At 41.5% G+C, this 23,232-nt stretch overlaps 1 protein-coding gene across 1 annotated transcript; it reads right to left on the reverse strand.

Annotated features, from left to right (window-relative positions):
• Nucleotides 1–53: 53 nt before the first annotated feature.
• LOC113469741 lies at nucleotides 54–17,802 on the reverse strand (the record flags this gene model as incomplete). Its single annotated transcript, XM_026827608.1, has 4 exons — nucleotides 17,763–17,802; nucleotides 11,827–12,207; nucleotides 441–503; nucleotides 54–116 (listed from the first exon to the last, which is right to left on the reverse strand). Coding segments are annotated over exons 1-4 (525 nt in total), but the record flags the coding sequence as incomplete, so codon positions are not given.
• Between the last annotated feature and the right edge of the window lie 5,430 nt (nucleotides 17,803–23,232).

The following is a 23,232-nucleotide window of genomic DNA, read 5'->3' on the forward strand; positions in this document are numbered from 1 at the left end:
AGTAACACCCACTCGGACATGAAAAATATTGACATTCCGAGATTTTAACTCACCTTCTGTGTCACTAGATTCAAAACCCCATTTGTCTTTTCAGCCAAAACCCCATAAGTCACTGCCTGGAAACGTGAGAAAGGTCATGACCTCAATGTCAAAAGTCAAAACTAAAGCCGTATTCAGGATTTTGCCGAGGGGGCCCGAGGGTCCAAACACTAATGGACGGGGGGGGATGGAAATTTTTGAAGTCTGGCCTACAGTAGAGGAGAAAAATGAAGCTCGAAGGTATGGAGGGGGTGTGGCCGGGTCCCTTCGACCTTAAGTTTTCGGAGTCGGACGTACAATAAAGGAGAAAATAGAGTCCGAGGGGGGCCCCCTTAAATACGGCCCTGGTCAAAACCCCTCGTGCAGTCAGTCGAAAAGATGGCCGGGCCATTTTAACTCACCTTCTGTGTCACTAGAGTCAAAACCCCATTTGTCTTTTCAGCTAAAACCCCATAAGTCACTGCCTGGAAATGTGAGAAAGGTCATGACCACAATGTCAAAACCAAAGCCGTATCCAGGATTTTGCCGAGGGGGCCCGAGGGTCCAAATACTAATGGACGGGGGGGGATGGAAATTTTTGAAGTCTGGCCTACAGTACAGGAGAAAAATGAAGCTCGAAGGTAGGGGAGGGGGTGTGGCCGGGTCCCTTCGACCTTAATTTTTCGGAGTCTGACGTACAGTAAAGGAGAAAATAGAGTCCGAGGGGGGGCCCCCCTTAAATACGGCCCTGGTCAAAACCCCTCGTGCAGTCAGTCGAAACGAGAAAATAGGATTGTAAATTGCGTCAATTGAAAAGTAAATTGCCAAAAAGTGAAAATATTGCCACACAGAAAACAAATGAAGTGTCGTGGAAAAAGGGCTGTGGAAACTATCGTTTGGCGAAAATTTTTCCCTTTCCATCTCGAAATCCCTTGTCCCGCTTCTCTGTCACATACTCTGCTTGATGTCCCAATAGCCAAAAACGAAATTATACCCTATTTCTCTCTCTCTTTCTTTTTACCTCCCAGTCTGTCCCTCCCTCCCTCTCTACATCTCGTCATTAACACAAGTTAAAGGCTCCTACACACGACGATTTACAGTCCAAATGGATTTGCCCCAAAAATGATGTCTACACAGGGCATTGCCACACACAAAACAAATGAAGTGTCGTGGAAAAAGGGCTGTGGAAACTATCGTTTGGCGAACAAATTTCCCTTTCCATCCCGAAATCCCTTGTCCCGCTTCTCTGTCACATACTCTGCTTGTTGTCCCAATAGCCAAAAACGAAATTATTCCCTATTTCTCTCTCTCTTTCTTTTTACCTCCCAGTCTGTCCCTCCCTCTCTATATCTCGTCATTAACACAAGTTAAAGGCTCCTACACACGACGATTTACAGTCCAAATGGATTTGCCCCAGAAATGATGTCTACACAGGGTAAGCCCATAGATCGCATCGTTGCCATTTGTCATCTCTCATGTGTACTGTTACCAAATGTCTTTTGTCTTTTGATTGGACCTGAATCTATCAGAGAGTCTGAGCGTGAGTGGCCGTAGATTCGTAGAACCTTAACCCATCTTTAAGGACAATTGCCTCTACATAGGTCCATGTAGAGGCAATTGTCCCACAGTGAGTGGTTGAAACCAAGGTATGTCAGACAGTCTGAGCGTCAGTGGCCGAAGATTCGTAGAAGTTTAACCCATATTTTGGGGGCAGTCGCCACTACACATAAGCCTCAGAGTGGGATTTTTGTGGAGTTAAGCTCGTTAGTGGCCGGCATTAGTGTGTTTGAATTACTCATCGTGTGGAGGCACCTTGACATAATGTCCTGGCAGTGTTGGAGTCCCTCAGGAGTTTTGCTGCTTTAGCAAAATAGAGTTGTTACTCTCGTATTCCACAGGAGACTCTGTATTCCTGTAAGTCTGTAAGATACGGCGGTAGACGGATTTTGTCTCGTTTTTGTTTCAGAAAAGGTTCACCCTATTTCCAACTCTCGGACGAGACCAGAAAGCGGAAAGTTTCTTTACCCCAGCAGTCTACTTTTTGTGTGACAGTCCCTTTGGGAATCACTCAGAGAACGCTCAGTAGATATTAAGTAGTAAACTGGAGTCTGAAGTATCTGAAATTCGGCATACCTAGCTGTATTAAAAATACCTATTTAGAAAACTTTCGAAAATAAAATTATCACTAGGCATTTCTTTTTTGGAGAGGTTTGATACATGGCCGTAGATTCGTAGAACCTTAACCCATCTTTAAGGACAGTTGCCTCTACACCTAGTGAGTGGTTGAAACCAAGGTATGTCAGACAGTCTGAGCGTGAGTTTTTTTTTATGAGGAGGAAAAATCTTTATGACTTCTCCAGCATGATGTGGAGGGTATGCTGGAGTCACGGCTCAGGGTATGGTGTTTCGCCCTTCTGTGGCACCATTCCTGGCCGCTCAACCCGCTAAAAAACCTCCCCGCTCTTCTGTCCCGGAACTTTTCTGTTATGACTTCGGGGCTGAGCGTGAGTGGCCGAAGATTCGTAGAAGTTCAACCCATATTTTGGGGCAGTCGCCACTACACATAAGCCTCAGAGTGGGACTTTTGTGGAGTTAAGCTCGTTAGTGGCCAGCATTAGTGTGTTTGAATTACTCATCGTGTGGAGGCACCTTGACATAATGTCCTGGCAGTGTTGGAGTCCCTCAGGAGTTTTGCTGTTTTCGCAAAATACAGCCCTTTTCACCTGTCTAATAGAGTTGTTACTCTCGTATCCCACAGGAGACTCTGTATTCCTGTAAGTCTCTAAGATATGGCGGTAGACGGATTTTGTCTCGTTTTTGTTTCAGAAAAGCTTTACCCTATTTCCAACTCTCGGACGAGACCGTAAAGCGGAAAGTTTCTTTACCCCAGCAGTCTACTTTTTGTGTGACAGTCCCTTGGGAATCACTCAGAGAACGTTCAGTAGATATTAAGTAGTAAACTGGAGTCTGGAGTATCTAAAATTCGGGATACCTAGCTGTATTAAAAATACCTATTTAGAAAACTTTCGAAAATAAAATTATCACTAGGCATTTCTTTTTTGGAGAGGTTTGATACAGAGACGTGTGACACTGAAGATCTTATCGTCCCGAAGAGACGATAACAGGACAGAGCCATTCTTCCGATTTTTGGGTCCCTCCCCTAGCTAAATTCATGGATACGAGCCTGCCTCCTTTGGTTCGTTCTTGCCTCTCTCCCTTTCTTTAGGATTGAGAACTCTCCCCTGCTTAAGGACGGAGGAGAATACTATCCCCTCCTATTTTTAGCCTCTCTCCATTCCCCTGGTTCCACTAATCATGCTTTCCCATCTTTTTCCCTCTCCTCTTCCTATTCCTCCCTCCTTTGTCTTTTTCCTCCCCTCTCTCCCTCCTTTGACTCGTTCTTCTCCTCTCTTCCTTTCTTTTACTTCTCTTTCTCACCTTCTTTTTCTCAATTTTGTTCCTTCTCTTTTTACTTTCCTTATCCTATAGGAAGGAAAGTAATGTTTCTTCTTTTTTTTCTGAATTCTGTTCCTTCTGCTTTTTCTTCTCTCTTTCCATTCTCCTCTGTGTCCTTCACTCCCCTATTCTCCCTTTGCTTTTCTGCTTTCCTTCCTCTTCTCTCTCTGCCTCATTCCTTCTCTCTCTCTTCCTCTCTTTCTCTTGCTCATTTGTTCTAGCTGGCTGCACTAGTAAGTTAAAAATACAATTTAGAACAGCGTGTCAGAGGTTCTCAAAAACAGCTCCTTAATTGTAGCTGAAAACTAAAGTGGGTCAGTTTCCATTCCATGACTCAATGATACCTACACTGGTCTTGTACAAATCCCAAAAAGCTTCGCGGGCCACAAAAATGGTCTGGCGGGCCACATGTGGCCCGCGGGCCGCTAGTTGGAAACCCCTGACCTATAGTATGTAACTGCATAGGTACTCGTATATGTATGTATGTACCTTAGAGGTCCTAGAAAAAAAAAAAAAAACAGTCAAGTGTTGAGTGTGCAGCAGCATTTGTTAAGTTTGTTTTGATAGCTGTTTCCAGCACCTACATCAGCATTGCTACATTACTATTGACTGTTACTTTTTGCTGCATGAAAGCTATAAGGAGGGATAGGTAGGTGTGCACTGTGCAGCATGGGAAGGTAGATATAGGTACAGCATGGGGACTGGGAAGGTATAGGAAAGGTAGATGTCAGGGCCGTATCCAGGATTTTGTCGAGGGGAGGACCGACGATCGACTATGGTTGGACACACCGGAGCTTACCAAGTAGCGGTTTTAATACGATAATACGTGACTGACTCGGTTGATAATCGTAGAATCCTCGTTTAATTTCAATCCTGACTTGGCAAACCCCGGCATCAAAGTGAATCCGGGACTCCCTGTCCCTAATTGTAATGTTGAAGAAAAACAGTAGAGATAGAAGGTAGATTAAACTAAAAAGAAGGTATGGGGTTAATAGCACAGCAGACACATAGCAAAGAAGACAGGAGACTGAAGGAAGAGAGGTAAAAAAAACGTAGAAAACAGAGGGAAGAATATAGAAAGAAGGAAGGAAAAAGGGGAAGGAGGAAAGGAAAGGGAGAGAAGAAAGAAAAAGGAAGATGGCATTTTATCAAATTACTCTGCTTGGGGACCGAGGGACAGGAAGTGACGGGAGAGGAAGTGAAGGAAGTGGAGGTGAAAGTGAAGAAGGACGAGAAGATTAGAGCGAAACATCCGCTTGCTTTTTGTCCTGTTTAGTGCAACATGTCATTTGTTGAACGAACGATGCGACTTCTATAAGTTTTCCCATACAGAAAGTAAAGTAAAGTACCAGTGCCACCTACCTATTGTAGAAGTTAAAAAAAGGAGATTTGACAGAGGGAACTGTAACTGATAAGGTCTTACCATCCCGAAATCTAAGAGAGAAGGAAGACAGGATAGGAGAAAGCCAGCCGTTCCGAGAACAAACATCCGTTCAGGATAGAGTTCGTTTCGGGTGCAAATTAAACCGAGTGGTTACAAGGTTGGCTAATACCCGCCATTCACGTTCAGACCATCTGACAGACCCAGGTCTCTCAAGCAGTCGAAACCTGTATGGTGAAATCTTGAGACCTAGGTTTCTCAGAAGGTCTGACAGACCCAGGCACCGAAGTCTCAAGACTTTTTAGCCTCATTCGAGCAGGATAAACAAGGTATATTCTACTGTCTATTCTATTCTAATCTATCCTATCCTATTCTATTCTATTCTACACTAGGCACCGGAGCACTGAAGACTCTTCCGATGCCCATACATGCCATTCCATTACTCCATTAGAAAATACCTTAACCTACAAACTTGCGAATAAAAAATAATATGGCTCCTAATTTGACGTGACAGCCGGTAAGGCAGGAAAATGAAAAGTTGAAAATTGAATAGGACATTATGACAGACCTGGCTTTTTCCTGGATTAGGCTTTGGGCCTTGGGGACTTTGTCGATCCTCACAGGTATACAATGTATAAGAGATTGATAACATTCAGATATTCCTGCTTGATGTTAAGGCGTGTCCACACAAAGTCGACACACCTATGTGTGGACTCACCTTTACAAAAATCAGCTTGTTAGCTTGGAACTCTTGGAAGGTAGCCTGCCTTTGTAAGCGGTAGGTTGCGGGTAAGATTTCCGTCCGAGGTGATAAGGTTCGTTCTCGGAACGGCTGGATCCAATCCTATCCTTCTTCTCTCTTCGCTTTGAGAACAATAAGACCTCCGTTGTTACAGTTTCCTTTATCAAAAAAAGTAAATTTTTTTCTTCTTCTTCTTCTTCTTCTTCTTCTTCTTCTTCTTCTTCTTCTTCTTCTTCTTCTTCTTCCTCTTCCTCATCCTCTCCTTCTTTTTCTTCTTCTCCGTCTTCTTCTTCGCCTTCTTTTCCTACGTCTCCTTCTTCTCCTCCTCCTTCTTTTCCTCCTCCTTCTTTTCCTTCGTCTTCTTCTTTATAAATCGTCCCTGTGCATAAGTTCATTCATGTGTGTCTACATGTATAAGTAGGTACACATAGTTATACAAACACGAGGTTTTTAGAATAGAAACACTCCTCATTCCGTAACAGTAGCTATGTTGTTTCAATGTGTACACAAGGAGCTTATACCTCCATGGTGTAACAGCACAGTACCTACCTACCTAGGTAAGTGGGTATGCTGTTTTCAATGTGTAACAGTAGGTAAGTGGGTATGCCGTTACAATGTGCTTTTGTATTTTTACGAGTACCTACCATGCAGCAAATGCTTATACCTTTCCTATAGTTTACACTTTCAATACCTCTACCAGGGCCGTATTTAGGGAGCGGGGGCGAGGGAGCCCGGCCCCCTCCGCCCCTCGGGCTTTTTTTTTCTCCTATACTGTAGGCCAGACTCCGATTTTTTTTTTTTTTTTTTTGAATAGGTTTGACTTGGGGAACTGTAATATTTGAACAATACGTTTCCCGTCCATCTATCCAAGTGATTTGATCGCCGCGAATTGTCTTCAGGTCTTGCTTGTTGGTAGATTTGTTGCTGACTAGTTGTCCGTCCTTGAACACGCCGCTATGGTACATGCCCAGCACTTCGTGTAACACAGCCATACCTGAGGAGAGATGGTGAGGAAGAAACATTTCAGAGCCATTGCGGTTGCATTGGAAGTGTAGTCGTGCAACTTTTATCCATTTTTTTTGTTTTTTTTTTTTTTTTTTTTTTTTTTTTTTTTTTTTTTTTTTTTTAAGAGGTTTGACAGAGGGAACTTTAACTGCTATGGTCTTATCGTCCCGAAATCGAGGAGAGAAGGAAGACAGGATAGGAGAAAGCCAGCCGTTCCGAGAACGAACATTATCCCATCAGGATAAAATCCGCCCCGGGCGGGAATCGAACCCGCGGCCTAGCGCTTACAAGGCAGACGCGATACCAACTAAGCCAACTAGGCTGGCTCCGAAAATTTGGAGCATTCAGCAACTTATGTTTGGACACACCTTTCGACTTCTTGTCTGTCGTAATATTTGTTCGTTGTTGTTCTTCTCTGGGTGTGAAACGAACCAACCTCGGGAATTTCCTGATACTCGTAGTAGACAATTAATGGGATAGAAAGTTTTGTGATTGGTGGTTGAAATCGAAGTTAGCAAAGAGGGAAGAAGAAGAATCAAGGAGGAGGAGGAGAAGGAGGAAGCTTTATCGAAGAACTGAAAAGATAAAAGAAGAGGAGAAAAAAAAGCGGGGGTAAAAATTACTTTTTTCATAGCTTTTCATAAAGTTGAATAAGTTAATCTATTATCCCTTAAGTAAGCAAAGCAAATGCAGTACCTACGGGTCTCTAATTACTCCTCTGCAGATTTCCTAATTAGAGCGCAAGGTATTTATACTTATTCCCGTCTCGCATGAGCTCAAACCGCAGTCTCTCGTGGCACTTCATTTTTGTTTGAAATAAGAGAAGCCATCAGTTCCCCCCCAAGCTTGAAGCATCTCTCCCAGCCCAGCGAAGCTTGAAGCATCCCCCCCAGCTCCTCGCCTTATGCATGCAGTACTTTGCTGAAGTCAAACAAGCTCTCAGACTCCCTTCCATCCTGGGGGGAAAAAGAAAAGACGAGGGAAAATTTCTCGTAGTTTGATCCCTCGAAAGCTTTTGACACAGTCGGACGCCGAAGGAATAGCTGTAGTTCCACGAAGAGTTAAGTTTCAAAAGGTGTGTAACAGGATACAATTAATTGCCGGGGTGGATTTGAAAGGCAAAGTTTTGCTATCAGGGAGGAAGGAATTAACCTGTTTGCCTTAAGGTGGTGAAACACAGGGGTGTGTTTTGTTTCCCCGAAACGTTTGGGACATTTTCCTCGGTTTGTATATACGAACATCCCCCACACATGAGAGTGTTAAAGGGAAGAAAATGGGATAACAAAAATAAGGATGTGTAGAAAAAGGAGATTTACGGAAAAATAGGAAAGGAAAAAGGGTCAGAGGAGGAGAGGAAAATGGTATAAACAAAATCTGACCTTAGCTTTTTGATATTTTATAAGGGAGATATGGGATTTGTGGGAAAGGCACATTTTCAGCGGTTCGTATTTCATATGACCTTTTACTTTTACCGTACCCATACTTCCCATGACGTCATCGTTCTAGTGAAGCAGGATAAGACTTTTCCTAAAATGTAGGCATCGGAAGTTGAGGTTGTTGGAGATATGGGGCAAAGTACGGGCGGGCCCAATAATTTGACCCCATATTTTTATGTGTTAAAAGATGCGTATGTCGACCGCAGTCTATGTCGATCGACCATAGATCCATTTAGGTTTATCAGACAGTGGGAACGTGTGTGGCAGAAAAAGATTGAGACCTAGGTCTGTCAGACCGTCTGAGACTGCGGTCTGAAACTTTTTCCGCCACATGCGCTCAGACGGTCTGAGTATAATAGCTGGCATTAGATTTTTAGATTCATAGTCAAAATTTCTGTTTTTCAAATCGTCGTTACAGAACTCTTTCCAAGTTCTGTATGAAGAGCGTTCTTAATATGTATGAATCTACGAATGTCTAGATTTTGAGATTTAGAGCCCAAATTTCAGCTTTTCGTATACGGGAGCAGAACTTTTTCCCCGTTCTGTATATATGAAGCTATGAAGTCTTGTTCTGCTAATGAGAAAGTAGCAAAATTCCATTTCGTAAATCCCCATACGTTATTTCTCTTTCTCTGCGAAATTCTCTCCCCGCTTCTCAGTATTTATGGAACTCTACATTTTATGGTACTTTGCACGGTTAAATTGTACACGTATGAGTAAATTGTATACGTACATCGTACATACAGTATGTAAATTATGGTCACCCTATACATACTACACATACCTACATATTATAGCACTTTACACGACTTGAGATGTAGAATTGTAGACACAGGTCTACAAACTCTTCTTAATGTAATGTAAATGCAATTTCTTTGTGTTATTATGTCACAACTTTGGTGCTCACTGCAGCATTGTAGGATTTTTCCCAATACATATCTCAATCCTAAACAAACAATGTTTACTTACTATGCTGGCACCGGTCGCTATGCCCATTTACATGTCATAGCTACTCATTTTCCTCACGAGGCTGAGTGGGCCCCGCAACAGCCAGTCACGGGACCAATCATTTGCATGATACAAATTTCTTGACCCCGCCAGGAATCGAACCCGGGTCTCCCGCGTGCAAGGCGAGTGCAATGACCACTACGCCATGGGAGCTGACTCAAACTCTTCTTAATCTCACTGGAGACAAAATATACGTAACTAAGGGAGCCCTTAAAGAGAGCTTTCTGTTATGCCTCTCACACTCAGACCGTCCCACAGACCAGTGTCTGTCAGACAGTCGGAATGTGTGTGGTGAAAAAAAGCTTGAGACCTAGGTCTTTCAGATGGTCTAGATTTTTCATTCACTCAGGCTCAGACTATCTCACAGACCCAGGTCTGAGCCTGAGTGGCGGGCTTTGAATGACCAACGGAAGGAGGACAGAAACAAACACGCAAAATTGCAAATCCGTGCAATTTGAACTTTTTTAGAGCCACCTATAAAAATTTCCTGATGGGATAATGTTCGTTCTCGGAACGGCTGGCTTTCTCCTATCCTGTCTTCCTTCTCTCTTCGATTTCGGGACGATAATATCGATATTCGGGATCTGGATTGGGATGACTACTTGGAGACCTATGTGCGGGGGACCATGGTGTATCATCTGCAGGATAGCTTTGACCCGGACGTCAGGAAGAAGGCCCTGGCGCGGTATTATCGGTAAGAACAAGCAATAATTATGGGTTTAGGACCGGTTCCCGTTCGATATTCGGGATCTGGATTGGGATGACTACTTGGAGACCTATGTGCGGGGGACCATGGTGTACCATCTGCAGGATAGCTTTGACCCGGACGTCAGGAAGAAGGCCCTGGCGCGGTATTATCGGTAAGAACAAGCAATAATTATGGGTTTAGGACTTTTTTTTCCAAAGGAAGATATGAAAATACCGTCTCAGTTCTGCATTGCATTACTTCGAGACAGTCCTTCTCTCTTTTCTTAGACTAGACTACCGTCTCAGTTCTGCATTGCATTACTTCGAGACAGTCCTTCTCTCTTTTTTTTTAGACTAGACTTTCTCTCTACGAGTCTCTCTCTATTCTTAGTCTGTCTTTTATAATTTTATTTCAAGTCTGTCAGAGTCAATCGGGGTCTCTTTGGAAATCTCAAAGAGACCTCAGGACACTGGAATTGTAAACATTCATGGAGGATATATCTCCCATGGATGTCCCCACCAACAGTTAATGGGTTTAGACAGTTTGCGGAGAATGCATGGGTATACTAGGGGCTTTGTTTCCACATGAGCTCAGTTCCTCAGTTACTGCAGTTAGTTTGCAACAAAGTGGTAACAAGTGACAAGACTAACAAATGTGACACTCCTAAGAAAGCGTAGATATCCAGGGCGGAGGAGTAGAACGTATCTATATAAATAAAATTGTAGATTTGTCTGTACATTGCTTAGAATCGTGAAATTTTTAGTTATTCTTACTCCTTATGCATCCAGAGTACAAGAGGCCAGTATAGTTGTTGGCCTTCGTGTAACCCAGTCATCAATAGATTCAGCAATTGGTGTCCAGAAAATGAAAATATATGAGTTCGTACAGCAACCAAACTCAAATTCCCTAGGTCGCGGTTTCGGTAACGTTCGATCTCGGAACGGCTGGCTTTCTCCTAGGCTGTCTTCCTGCTCTCTTTGATTCCGGCACAATAAGACCAGCAGTTACAGTTCCCTCTATCAAACCTCTCGAAATAAAATCTCGAATTCCAGTGAGCTCCCCACTATGATGGGGAAGAAAATCGATGGATCACACAATAGAAATTCCATCACCCCTTCAAATATTGTTGTTTGAAGCAATATAATATTTATTATTATCACTCGTATATATTTCTTGTTCTTAATTTTCTTTTCACACTTCGTTCCTCTTGAATAGAACGGGTAACGGTATAGTAGAAATGCGTCGTCAGCAATCCAAACACTAACAGTTGTTGGACAAAGCAGTAGACGGCTTGCAACTTGTTTTTCCATGGTTTGTCTTTGGTGCTACGAATGCACTGGTGTGTAGTGCATGGGATGCTAGTAACAGGTGACAATGTAACATGGTTAGAGCTGATCTTACTACGAATGCACTGATGTGTAGCCCAAACGACTCAAGTATAGCTGTCAGAAACGTGGCGCAAGATGATATTTTTTGATTAGAATTCATGATAATTTTGATAGGTTAGAACAAATAAAATTAAATGGAAACACGTCCTATACTATTCACGGAGAAACTCTGAATGATTACACCGAACATCAGCCCGACAGAATGCACTCTTGTGCTTGGAGAGACGCGTCAGCGCGGCGTCACTTCGTGTCACTTCAAGAATTTATTACTTTCTATTATTATTACATTGCAATACAATGTGTAATGACAAGGACAAAGTATTGCAATCGGTTCAAATTTGTCAAAATCTGTAAATGGGTAGAAATATCAACACACAAACAAATAAACATCTAAACCAAATGCAAAATGGTGGAGTTAAAACATAAGTTTAGAAAAGACGTTTTATTTAGGTCCTCTTCTCTCTCAAGCCTTGAATTTCCAGTACTCCGCGATGTAGAGGGCGCGGTCGTTTGCTGCTAGTAGGTCATTTTGGGTGCACGTCTGTTGTAGTTGTCCACAGGTTAACAGGTGGGCGTTAGTAATACTTACTTACTTTATTTAGGTGTGGTACCTATTTATTTATTTAAATCTTTTTAAAAAAGCCTGAATAATAATGACAATATCATTGTGTCTGCCTTTTGGCCCTAATTCTCATGAAGCTCACGAAATTGTACGCGATCTTCACAACCTTGAGGAAAAGTTCACGTCTCAATTGAAAGAAGCCTTGACCGAATTTCAAGATATTCGGCCGCTGTGCCCTTCTCAGGAGCATCCAAATGTCTTTCCTCGTGTCACTATCACAGTTAATCCACTTGCTGTTGCGTATTGCCGTACAAATCATAATGTTGCAGTCATCCAGGAGATCAGAGCAGTAGCATGCAAAGTAACACTGAGCGCAATAGAGAGACAACTCTTCGGCACACTTGAACAAGTGAAAAAAGGACATGGTTTCGAAACCAGAAGTCAACCGATGTAGACACAACGCAATGACGATGAAGTTTGTAGAAGTTTGAACGAATGCGTTCACTTCAAACAAGTCTGTCATCTGAAAACAGAGTAGGTACAAGACATATAAATGTACAAAATTGCTCAAGCCTCAAATAGGACTAAAATTTCAGCAGTAGGCTTACTAGGTATTTTATCATTGGCAATGTGGACAAAGTTAACGTTTCAGAAAATTAAAGAAAACGTGACAAGATGTCTCCACCGTGCTGTAGGTAAGTACCTACATAAAGCAGCAGATTGCGAAAATGAAATCAAGACACATTAAACAAACCTCCTTTTGAAATATCAACAATTTCTGATGGAATTTGATGATTTGCTTCAAATATTCCTTCTGGTAGATTTTCTTCAGTCTTGGTGAGTGTTTGGTGTTTGAAATATTTGCCCCAAAAGGGAGCCAAATGTCCATATTTCTTGCCTTGGATTCGTCTATTTTGCTTGGATGTGAATATGTAAAACCATTGGTTTCAATATCTGTGTAGAAAATTTCTTTCCCGACCAAGTCATGGTGTTGGGATCCCAGTTTGACAATGTATTTGCACAGTATTTCGTATTGTCCTATGAGGTAGATAATCATGATAGGTATATAACTGACAACAACAATAAACAAGGTGAAATACAGTATAATGAGGTATAATTGGATGAAGAAACATACTTCGTAATACTCAGTCTCGTCTATGAATGGAATATTTACTAGGAAAAACATTTCTGTCATGACAACCATTATAACCAAACTCAAAATCACAATCTTTACTTTCCGTTCGAACCTCAACAGAACCGTCTTATCCGGTTTGACCACTGAATTTTCTAAGGTGTGTATCAGTTTTTCGAACCTCTTGAAATTTCTGCTCAGCAGATATATTTGAAGGTCAATAGTGGTACAAGAGATATCTTCATAAATTCGTTGGATAAATTCCGGAGTGTAATGAATAGAACGGGTAACGGTAAAGTAGAAATGCGTCGTCAGCAATCCAAACACTAACAGTTGTTGGACAAAGCAGTAGACGGCTTGCAACTTGTTTTTCCATGGTTTGTCTTTGGTATTAGGGTTTACAGCCCCAAACGATTCAAGTATAGCTGTCAGAAACGTGGCGCAAGATGATATTTTTTGATTAGAATTCATGATAATTTTGATAGGTTAGAACAAATAAAATTAAATGGAAACACGTCCTATACTATTCACGGAGAAACTCTGAATGATTACACCGAACATCAGCCCGACAGAATGCACTCTTGTGCTTGGATAGACGACTATTCTATTTCTTTTTTAAATTATTCATAAAAATATTGACAATGATTATAATTTGTATGAAAAGATACCACCACGTTCTTTGAATTGTTGCGCGACACAAATGATAGTAATTTCATACAAAAAAAATCTGGTGTGAACATCACACGACTTTCCTTATCCTATTGAATGATGCTTATTTGAGTGTTCTTTTACCCTGACTTTTACAATATCTCTAACCGTTTTGTCGCTATTACTGAAAACCGCCAAAAAACGGTCGAAATCTGTCCAAAAGCGGTCAAAATACCGCCAAGCGCAGCAACCATCTCAACAAAACGTTTTGTGTTGCATCCTTATCACATTTGTGAACTACATACCAAATTTCAAGTCTCTAGCTTATACCGTTCCCGAGATATTGTTAAATTACACCGAAAACCGCCAAAAAGCAGTAAAATGCCGCCAAGCGTTACACCGGTCTTAACCAAAAGTTTCGTGTCGCATCCTTGTCACATTTGACAGCTACATACCAAATTTCAAGTCTCTAGCTCTTACCGTTCTCGAGATATTTTGTTTACAGACAGACACACACACGGACCAATGGCTGAAACTTTGGATTTAGGCTCTAGGGACCTCAACACCGAACATCAGCCCGACAGAATGCACTCTTGTGCTTGGAGAGACGACTATTCTTTTTTAACTTATTCATAAAAATATTGACAATGATTATAATTTGTATGAAAAGATACCACCACGTTCTTTGAATTGTTGCGCGACACAAATGATAGTAATTTCATACAAAAAAAAAATCTGGTGTGAACATCACACGACTTTCTATTACATTAAACTTCTCAACTGTAAGTCGGACAGTTCTAAAAGTTTCACCGCCCGACAGTGCACTCTTGTGCTTGGATAGACGACTATTCATTTTTAACTTATTCATTAAAATATTGACAAGGTCAAACTTTCTTGACTTGGCGGGGCGGAGCGCTACCGCGCTCCTTAATGATTATAATTTGCATGAAAAGATACCACCACGTTCTTTGAACTGTTGCGCGACACAAATGATAGTAATTTGATACAAAAAGTTTAGATTCCAAAGTAATAGCTAAGGGTGGATTGGATCACATGGCCACAGCGACATAGTATTAGCTTTTGTTGAAAAGGTCATCTATGACATCTCTCTCTCTCTCTCTCTCTCTCTCTCTCTCTCTCTCTCTCTCTCTCTCTCTTTCTCTCTCTCTCTCTCTCTCTCTCTTCTTCTTCTGTCCCGGGCTGGATTGATAACCTGTACGGACCCACCGGTATAGTGACAGGTGTGGAAGCAGGACTTATCCGTACGGTCCATTGTAATCCAAATGTAACAGGTGACATGGTTCCAGCTGATCTTACTACGAATGCACTTGTGTGTAGTGCCTGGGATGCTAGTAACAGGTGAGTCAGACGTAACAGGTGACATGGTTCCAGCTGATCTTTGTAATGTGTCTTCTTCTTCTTCTTCTTCTAATATCTATTCGTTTCTTCCTGAAGAACTTGGAACATCCGAACTACAGGGTAACTGGGCACTTTGTGGATCACCCGAAGGTCCAACCGGGCAAAAAGACAACAAATTAAAGGTTCTTACAATAGAAATATATATAAAAAAAAAACAACCGAAAGGAGAAGACTGACATAATTGGAAACCAAAGATCCCTCCACTTTGAGAACGTCTACTCCGGTGCTCGGGCTGATGTGTAGTGCATGGGATGCTAGTAACAGGTGAGTCAGACGTAAAAGGTGTCTTGGTCTCAGCTGATCTGTGTAATGTGTTTGCACTAGTAACACTGGGTCACAAGAGCTCAGTTTTCACGAACAATACCGTCTGTCAGCGCGGCGTCACTTCGTGTCACTTCAAGAATTTATTACTTTCTATTATCATTACATTGCAATGTCAGACGTAACAGGTGTCTTGGTCTCAGCTGGTCTGTGTAATGTGTTTGCACTAGTAACACTGGGCCACAAGAGCTCGGTTTTCACGAACAATACCGTCTGTCAGCGCGGCGTCACTTCGTGTCACTTCAAGAATTTATTACTTTCTATTATCATTACATTGCAATGGGGGAAAACCATCATTAATATTATTTGTTGTAAGGTTTAAAACTTATTCCGCAAGACCGCATAGGTACCTACATAATCTGCGAGTAAAAAAAGAAAAATCAAAAACAAGGATCAGTTTTTTGCTGAAAATTAACGTAACTTTTTTTCTCCTCAATATTTTAACACCATTTTTGAACCAGGTGCTTTAGAAAAGAACACAGAACAATGATTTACTACTGGTAAAAATTAGAAAAATTCCCTGGGCCCCAACCGGAACTTTTTAAAGATCGTTCCCTTTTTACCATTAGTTGTATAGGGCAAAAATCTGGTGTGAACATCACACGACTTTCCTTATCCTATTGAATGGTGCTTATTTGGGTGTTCTGTTGTAACATTTACAATATCTAAAAATAAAATAACATAATAGGTGTACAATTATTAATATATTCGAACCTCTACATATACCACTACAGAACCTTCTGGGAGGAACGTTTTTCCTCTCTTATATACTCTCACGAGTTAGTAACCACTTGTACATTACATTATTCTGATAAAGGGTTGGGGGGAACCCCTGACAGAGGGGCCCTAGAGATTACATTTGCTTCACTCCATGTGGTAAAGAGCATTATGGCATCGATATATTATTGACTGAGGTGGCGCGACTGGAGAGATGGAGACGGGATGGGTACTCAAAACTCCAAGTACCTACAACTCCTACGAGTATACATTTATATGTATTTAACTCGACAAAGAATAATACTTGTACCTGTACAGAGATCTTGTAGAACTCACTCAAAAAAGGGGCCTTTACGCGACCCAAAAGCTGGACCATATATATAGGGGAGTCCCCGTCCCTCTTGATCTTCATTTTGCTCCTTTATTGTAAGCCAGACCCCGAAAATTTATGGAGCATCCCCCCGGCACATCACTGTTTGGAGTGTTTGGGAGACTCCTGGATACGGCCCTGTCCGAAAGGTGTGATAAAGTCCAATTTTAATGAGACAATACTCGAATGTGTCGAATATATTTGCCAGTATTCTTTTCACCAAAATATTTCATAAAATGCTCGACGATTTTAAAGCTTTTATTCCGTCGAGACTTCATTAATTATTTCGTGGATCTTTACACCCAAAGTCACTAAAGTGTCAGATTTCCGAGTCGCCATTTTCTTTCCGCCATGTTGAAATTTTAATTACATCTCATCTTCATGTCAACTTCACTATGTTGCATCACTTCAGTAACTTTACATCAAAACATCCCCCTCTCTATACCTTCCTTTCCCCTGCGTTCCTATCCTTTTCCTTCCCATTTTTATTTTCCCCTCCTCTCTCTTCGTTACTTCATTTCTCTCCCCTTCCTTCCCACCTTAACTTTATTCTCCTCCCGTCCTCCTCCTCTTCCTCTTCTTCCTCTTCTTCATCTCTTTTTCTTACTTAAGTCTTTTCTTTCCTACGTTTCTCTAATCTTCCTTTCTATCTTTCTTTGTCCCTTCTTTTCCTCTTCCCCCTAAACTCTTCCCTCGTCATTCCTTCCTTTCCCTTCATTTCTCTCCTTTTCCTCCCCATCTTGCCTTTCCCCTTCATCTTCGCTTCTCCCCAGTGGCGTAGCGTGGTCTAAATTCAAGTGTAAGGCGTGCAGGGTACTAATTTCCATCATCCATGCTCTTCATGTATTGGCATAGACAAGTATAACTAGGTACCTACCTACCTTCCCATTTCCACACTTGGAGTGTATGGCCGCCATACACGACCTACATGGACGCTACGCCACTGCTTCTCCCTAAATTATTTCTTTTTTATTTCTTCCTTTCCCTATATTTCTCTTCTTTTTATTATAAGCTTACGGCCAGGGTCACTGAGATTTAAGATTTACCCTACCTAATCCAACGGGATTAACTTTTAACTTTAGATTTGAATTAATCCGAAATAAGAAGCATTTTATAAGATGTAATATTAACCAAATAATAACAAGCTGGGCCCGTCCCTCCGGGAAAAAAGGAAAAATGTTAGCGTGTTGCAATTGAATGATTTTCACACACTCTTTGAGGTAAATTTAAGTTGTAGCCTGTAGAATACTGTAGATAGAGTGATAAGTTGTACCTACCTATTTGTGTGAGTGATGATTGCGAACTCTTTTTCAAGGTTTCGGCCTTAAATAGCAGAACTTTGGCCCGGAATAATGGCCAAACCGTACCTTCTGGAAACAGGTCCACAGGGACACATTTCATCTACACCATTTTATCGAATCTCTGCGCTAAGTTTGGCCGAAATCTAGAGGCCTGACAATTGTGCACTTACCTTCTCAAAACACATCATCCCTCAGGGTTGATCGAGTCTGAAACAAGGACCAAGAAAAAGGAATTATAGCACTCGATTAATGCATTAAATTTTACGACCAGACTGTGACAAAGGACATGCATGCTGACAAGTCTCTGATCATGCTACTAGTACTCACAGAGATCCACAAACATCTAGGCCAGCCACTCACTATGAGGTATATAGGTACCTGACAGGTACATCGTACATCTGCTCAGGTCCGCCTGTTAAGTCTACTTGATAGATTGTGGTGCTCATCAGGTATCAGGTAGACCTGAATAGGTATACCTGTCAGGTCTACCTAAATATTGTAAAGTTCTAATAAAGAGTTATATAATAATAATACATCTGATCAGGTCCGCCTGTTAAGTCTACTTGATAGATTGTGGTGCTCATCAGGTATCAGGTAGACCTGAATAGGTATACCTGTCAGGTCTACCTGAGGTGCTGGTCCAAAGGCCTAGGCTTCATATTTCTGCTTTCTATTTTCACACTTGGTTTCTCTCATTGTGTACGTATATCAGTCAGTAGAACTCGCTTTCTCACTCTAAAATATTTATATTCTGGATTAATATTTTGCCGCGTTGACATTGCAATTACCTATTTCGCATACAGGGAGAAATGAGCAGGCTGAAGTTGTGTCTGTACTACAATCGGCCGAAGTCAATCGACAACACCTCAATAACGGAATGATAGGATATTAAAGTTCCATGTCACTGCGACCTGAACACCTGATTATACGCGTATATCTTTGGTGACTTTCTTTTCCCCAGGTGGGCGGTTCCTTCTGGACTTCAAGGTTCTTTTGGACTCAAAGTTCAAGGGGGAGGCCCCTTGAGCGTTTCAACTTATTGTTTCATTACAAATTTTCTTCAGTAAATGGTTTCTTCAAATTAAATCGATCCCAAGGGCAAGGTAAATGTGATGTGATGTGATGTGTCGAGGGATGATTCCACGAGGGACACCCTCGAGGGTAGAGATTCATAGTAAGGTAGAAAATTGACGAATTCCCCCTTAACCTAAATAGTTAATATCTCCTAATTTAGGCAAATCATCAGAATTAGAGAGGACAAAAAGAGGTACTTTTCTATAAGGAGAGGTTCTTTTGGACCTCCTCCTTGAGGGTCGCAATTTGATTTTAAAAGTGGCGACAATACAGTCCTACAGAAGTACGGTTCTCATGGTTTGTCTAATTCTAATATGTACAATAAATTGTACACTACCAGTGTTCTTACGGGACTACCACAAAAAATCCCAGACAAATCCCAAAAAAAATCCCAGAAATCCCTTATTTTTTTTAATCCCTTAAAATTCCCTTAATCCTTATTTAATAAATTTCTTAAATTAGTACCTTCTACTAGTTCTACACTTCTACTATACGTACCTAGCAGTGTTCTTGCGGGACTATCACGAAAAATCCCAGACAAAGCCCAAAAAAATCCCAGGAATCCCTCAATTTTTTTTAAAATCCCTTAAAATTCCCTTAATCCTTATTTCATAAATTTCTTAAATTAGTACCTTCTACTAGTTCTACACTTCTACTATACGTACCTTATCCCACCTCCCTCATCCCTCCTAGTGCCTCCCATACAAGGTGTTTTGTTCGGTACAGGATCAACGTGTGACGTTAGCGCGCGTCGCAATTTGACGGCGAAAGGGACACCCCATATTTTTTATTTATTCCATTTTCATTTCAATTCTCTCCCTCTATTGCACGCTCGCTCGGATTTATTTTAATTTTCCTGAAAGCTGAGGCAAATCCCAGATGTGTGCTTCTGATATCATTCTTATCCCACCTCCCTCATCCCTCCTAGTGCCTCCCATACAAGGTGTTTTGTTCGGTACAGGATCAACGTGTGACGTTAGCGCGCGTACATTCGTACCTAATCTGTTCGGTCTCCGTCCCAAATGCGTCCCATCTCCGTCCCTAGTACCCACCTACATTTACATTACATTGAAATGGGGGTCTTTTCTGACGAAATTCCCGAGTGCGGAGTCCAGTATATGTTAGGACTATATTGCACCCCATACTTATTGACTTCACCTAGCCTGAGTGCGGCCGGGAAAGGTGGTCACCCATCTGGGCAATCGCTAGCTTTTCCCGGTCCCGTAGATTCGTAGAAGCTCAACCCGTCCTACCGGGCTGTTTTCCCCTACACCTAAGCCCCAAGGAGGACTTTTTGTGTATGGAGATAAGGTGGACTGACTGGTCCCACTCAGACTGGATGAGATTAATGTGAGGACTCGAAACTTACCAACTTGTCACCGAATGAAGGGTAAAACCCCCTTCACCAAAGACCTTAGCAGGTACAGGGTAACGTTAATCCTCTGTTAAATCAAAATACTTTACTTTCCTTCCTATAGGATACCTAAGGAAAGTAAAAATCACTCCGTTAAGTTTTTGAACACCCTGCATATTTTTCAATCTTGTAAACGAGCAGAGTGTACCGTCATACCCAGGATAAGATTTTGCAAAGGTTTGCACAATGCCAAAGCGATTATGTTCGCTGGTTTCGCGTCCCGAATCGACATTTTGGATATTTGGCAAGCCTACGTATGAAGTCTCTCGAATAGTGTTTTCCTTTCGGAATTTTCCCTCTTCTGAAGCTCGTTTTCCCTCTTTTGGTGTGATACCTGTAGGTACTAAATCATTATAGGAACGTTCACAAAAAGCCCACTTAGAGGCTTGGGTGTAAGGGCGAACAACCCTAAAGGATAGCTTCTACGAAACCATTGGAAACCCAAGAGGGCGCGCCATCGGAATCGTTTCCGAAAAGAAAAACAGCTACATTTGGCGTGATACTGATACCTGTACTAAATCATTATAGGAACGTACACAAAAAGCCCACTTAGAGGCTTGGGTGTAAGGGCAAACAACCCTAAAGGATAGCTTCTACGAAACCATTGGAAACCCAAGAGGGCGCGCCATCGGAATCGTTTCCGAAAAGAAAAACAGCTACCATAATCTCTTGGAGGGTTTCAGCAGTCATTATAGGTATATAAGTTCTGTGGGTCAACTTGATAAGGAGAACCAAAAAGGCAGATAATATGTTTTGCAGAACTTCAAAGAAGTTCCTTTGAAGTTCTGCAAAATATGTCTGCCTTTTTGGTTCTCCTTATCAAGTTAAACAGCTACCATCATAGAAAAAACTCTTTCCATAGGGGGGAAAAAAAGACTTTCCCGGTCCCAATCAGTTAATGTGGTAAGCGGATAGCCCAATGGAGGGTAAAATCCCCGTCACTATAAAGACCTTAGCAGTTATACTGCGACTTTAGAATGTTTTGCAGAACTTCGAAGAAGTTCCTTTGAAGTTCTGCAAAATATATCTGCCTTTTTGGTTCTCCTTATCAAGCTAAACAGCTACCATCATAGAAAAAACTCTTTCCATAGGGGGAAAAAAAACTTTTCCCGGTCCCACTCAGTTAATGTGGTAAGCGGATAGCCCAATGGAGGGTAAAATCCCCGTCACTATAAAGACCTTAGCAGTTATACTGCGACTTTAGAATAGAATAGAATTCAGAGGCTACAAGACAAAATAATAATAATAATAATAATAATAATAATAATAATAATAATAATAATAATAATAATAATAATAATAATAATATAAAAATTAGATTCCAAATTAATAGCTAAGGGTGGATTGGATCACATGGCCACAGCGATATAGTATTAGCTTTTGTTGAAAAGGTCATCTTTGACATCTCTCTCTCTCTCTCTTCTTCTTCTTCTTCTTCTTCTTCTTCTTCTTCTTCTTCTTCTTCTTCTAATATTTATTCGTTTCTTCCTGAAGAACTTGGAACATCCGAACTACAGGGTAACTGGGCACTTTGTGGATCACCCGAAGGTCCGACCGGGCAAAAAGACAACAAATTAAAGGTTCTTACAATAGAAATTAAAAAAAAAAAAACAACCGAAAGGAGAAGACTGACATAATTGGAAACCAAAGATCCCTCCACTTTGAGAACGTCTACTCCGGTGCTCGGGCAACATTTTCAATTGAATGAAGTGCAAAATATTCCACATGCATCCCTGCTATCCGAACAAAAAGCACTCGGGATTTCTTTTTATTTCCTGCCTCCACTTGAAAACATGCCCCCGTTCATCCTACGAGAGGGAACCTCCCTGCTTCTCCCTTGGAGTTTACAACCAGTGGTTCCGAACCTGGAATGTGTCCCCCCCAAAAAGGACCAAGTACCTACTTTAGTTTTTCTGGAATCTCTGGTTATCCAAGGGGTAAATAACTCCAGCATCATGAGCACGTTGCCATCTAGAAAGATGCTAGACAAAGTGTTCAACAAGAAATCACTGCGCTCGTGAGCCCTTAACGACCGATTTCGACATTTTTTCCGAAAAGTTTTCACAGGATGCCTGAAAGACTATTCCCTTACTTGCTCTTATAAATTTATGGTTCTCGAGATAGAGCGATCAGTGTGTGAAATGTGAATGAGTGAATGGATCTTGTTTTTATAATATAAGATTGATGGCTTGATTGAAAATTGAAATAGTTTACTTTATTATTAAAAATAACATAATAGGTGTACAATTATTAATATATTCGAACCTCTACATATACCACTACAGATACTACAGAACCTTCTGGGAGGAACGTTTTTCCTCTCTTATATATACGCTCACGAGTTAGTAACCACTTGTGCATTATTCTGATAAAGGGTTGGGGGGAACCCCTGACAGAGGGGCCCTAGGGATTACATTTGCTTCACTCCATGTGGTAAAGAGCATTAACGTCTCATCTCTGTCCCCAATACCCACCTACATTTACGTTACATCGAAATGGGGGTCTTTTCTGACGAAATTCCCGAGTGCGGAGTCCAGTATGTTAGGACTATATTGCACCCCATACTTATTGACTTCACCTAGCCTGAGTGCGGCCGGGAAAGGTGGTCACCCATCTGGGCAATCGCTAGATTTTCCCGGCCCCGTAGATTCGTAGAAGCTCAACCCGTCCTACCGGGCTGTTTTCCCCTACACCTAAGCCCCAAAGAGGACTTTTTGTGTATGGAGTTAAGTGGACTGACTGGTCCCACTCAGACTGGGTGAGGTTAATGTGAGGACTCGAAACTTATACCAACTTGTCACCGAATGAAGGGTAAAACCCCCTTCACCAAAGACCTTAGCAGTTACAGGGTAACGTTAATCCTCTGTTAAATCGAAATACTTTACTTTCCTTCCTATAGGATACCTAAGGAAAGTAAAAATCACTCCGTTAAGTTTTTGGACACCCTGCATATTTTTCAATCTTGTAAACGAGCAGAGTGTACCGTCATACCCAGGATAAGATTTTGCAAAGGTTTGCACAATGCCAAGGTAAAAACAGGAAAGATTTGAGTCTTACCCGAGAAGATTGTGAGAACTATAGTTCATCCAGATCAATGTGACAGCAATGAGTCATCAACCCAAAATGAAGGAACCAATCAGATTGCAGGAAAT

The sequence above is a fragment of the Diaphorina citri genome, unplaced genomic scaffold (assembly GCF_000475195.1).
Source record: "Diaphorina citri unplaced genomic scaffold, Diaci psyllid genome assembly version 1.1 scaffold1208, whole genome shotgun sequence".
Lineage (NCBI taxonomy): Eukaryota > Metazoa > Arthropoda > Insecta > Hemiptera > Psyllidae > Diaphorina > Diaphorina citri.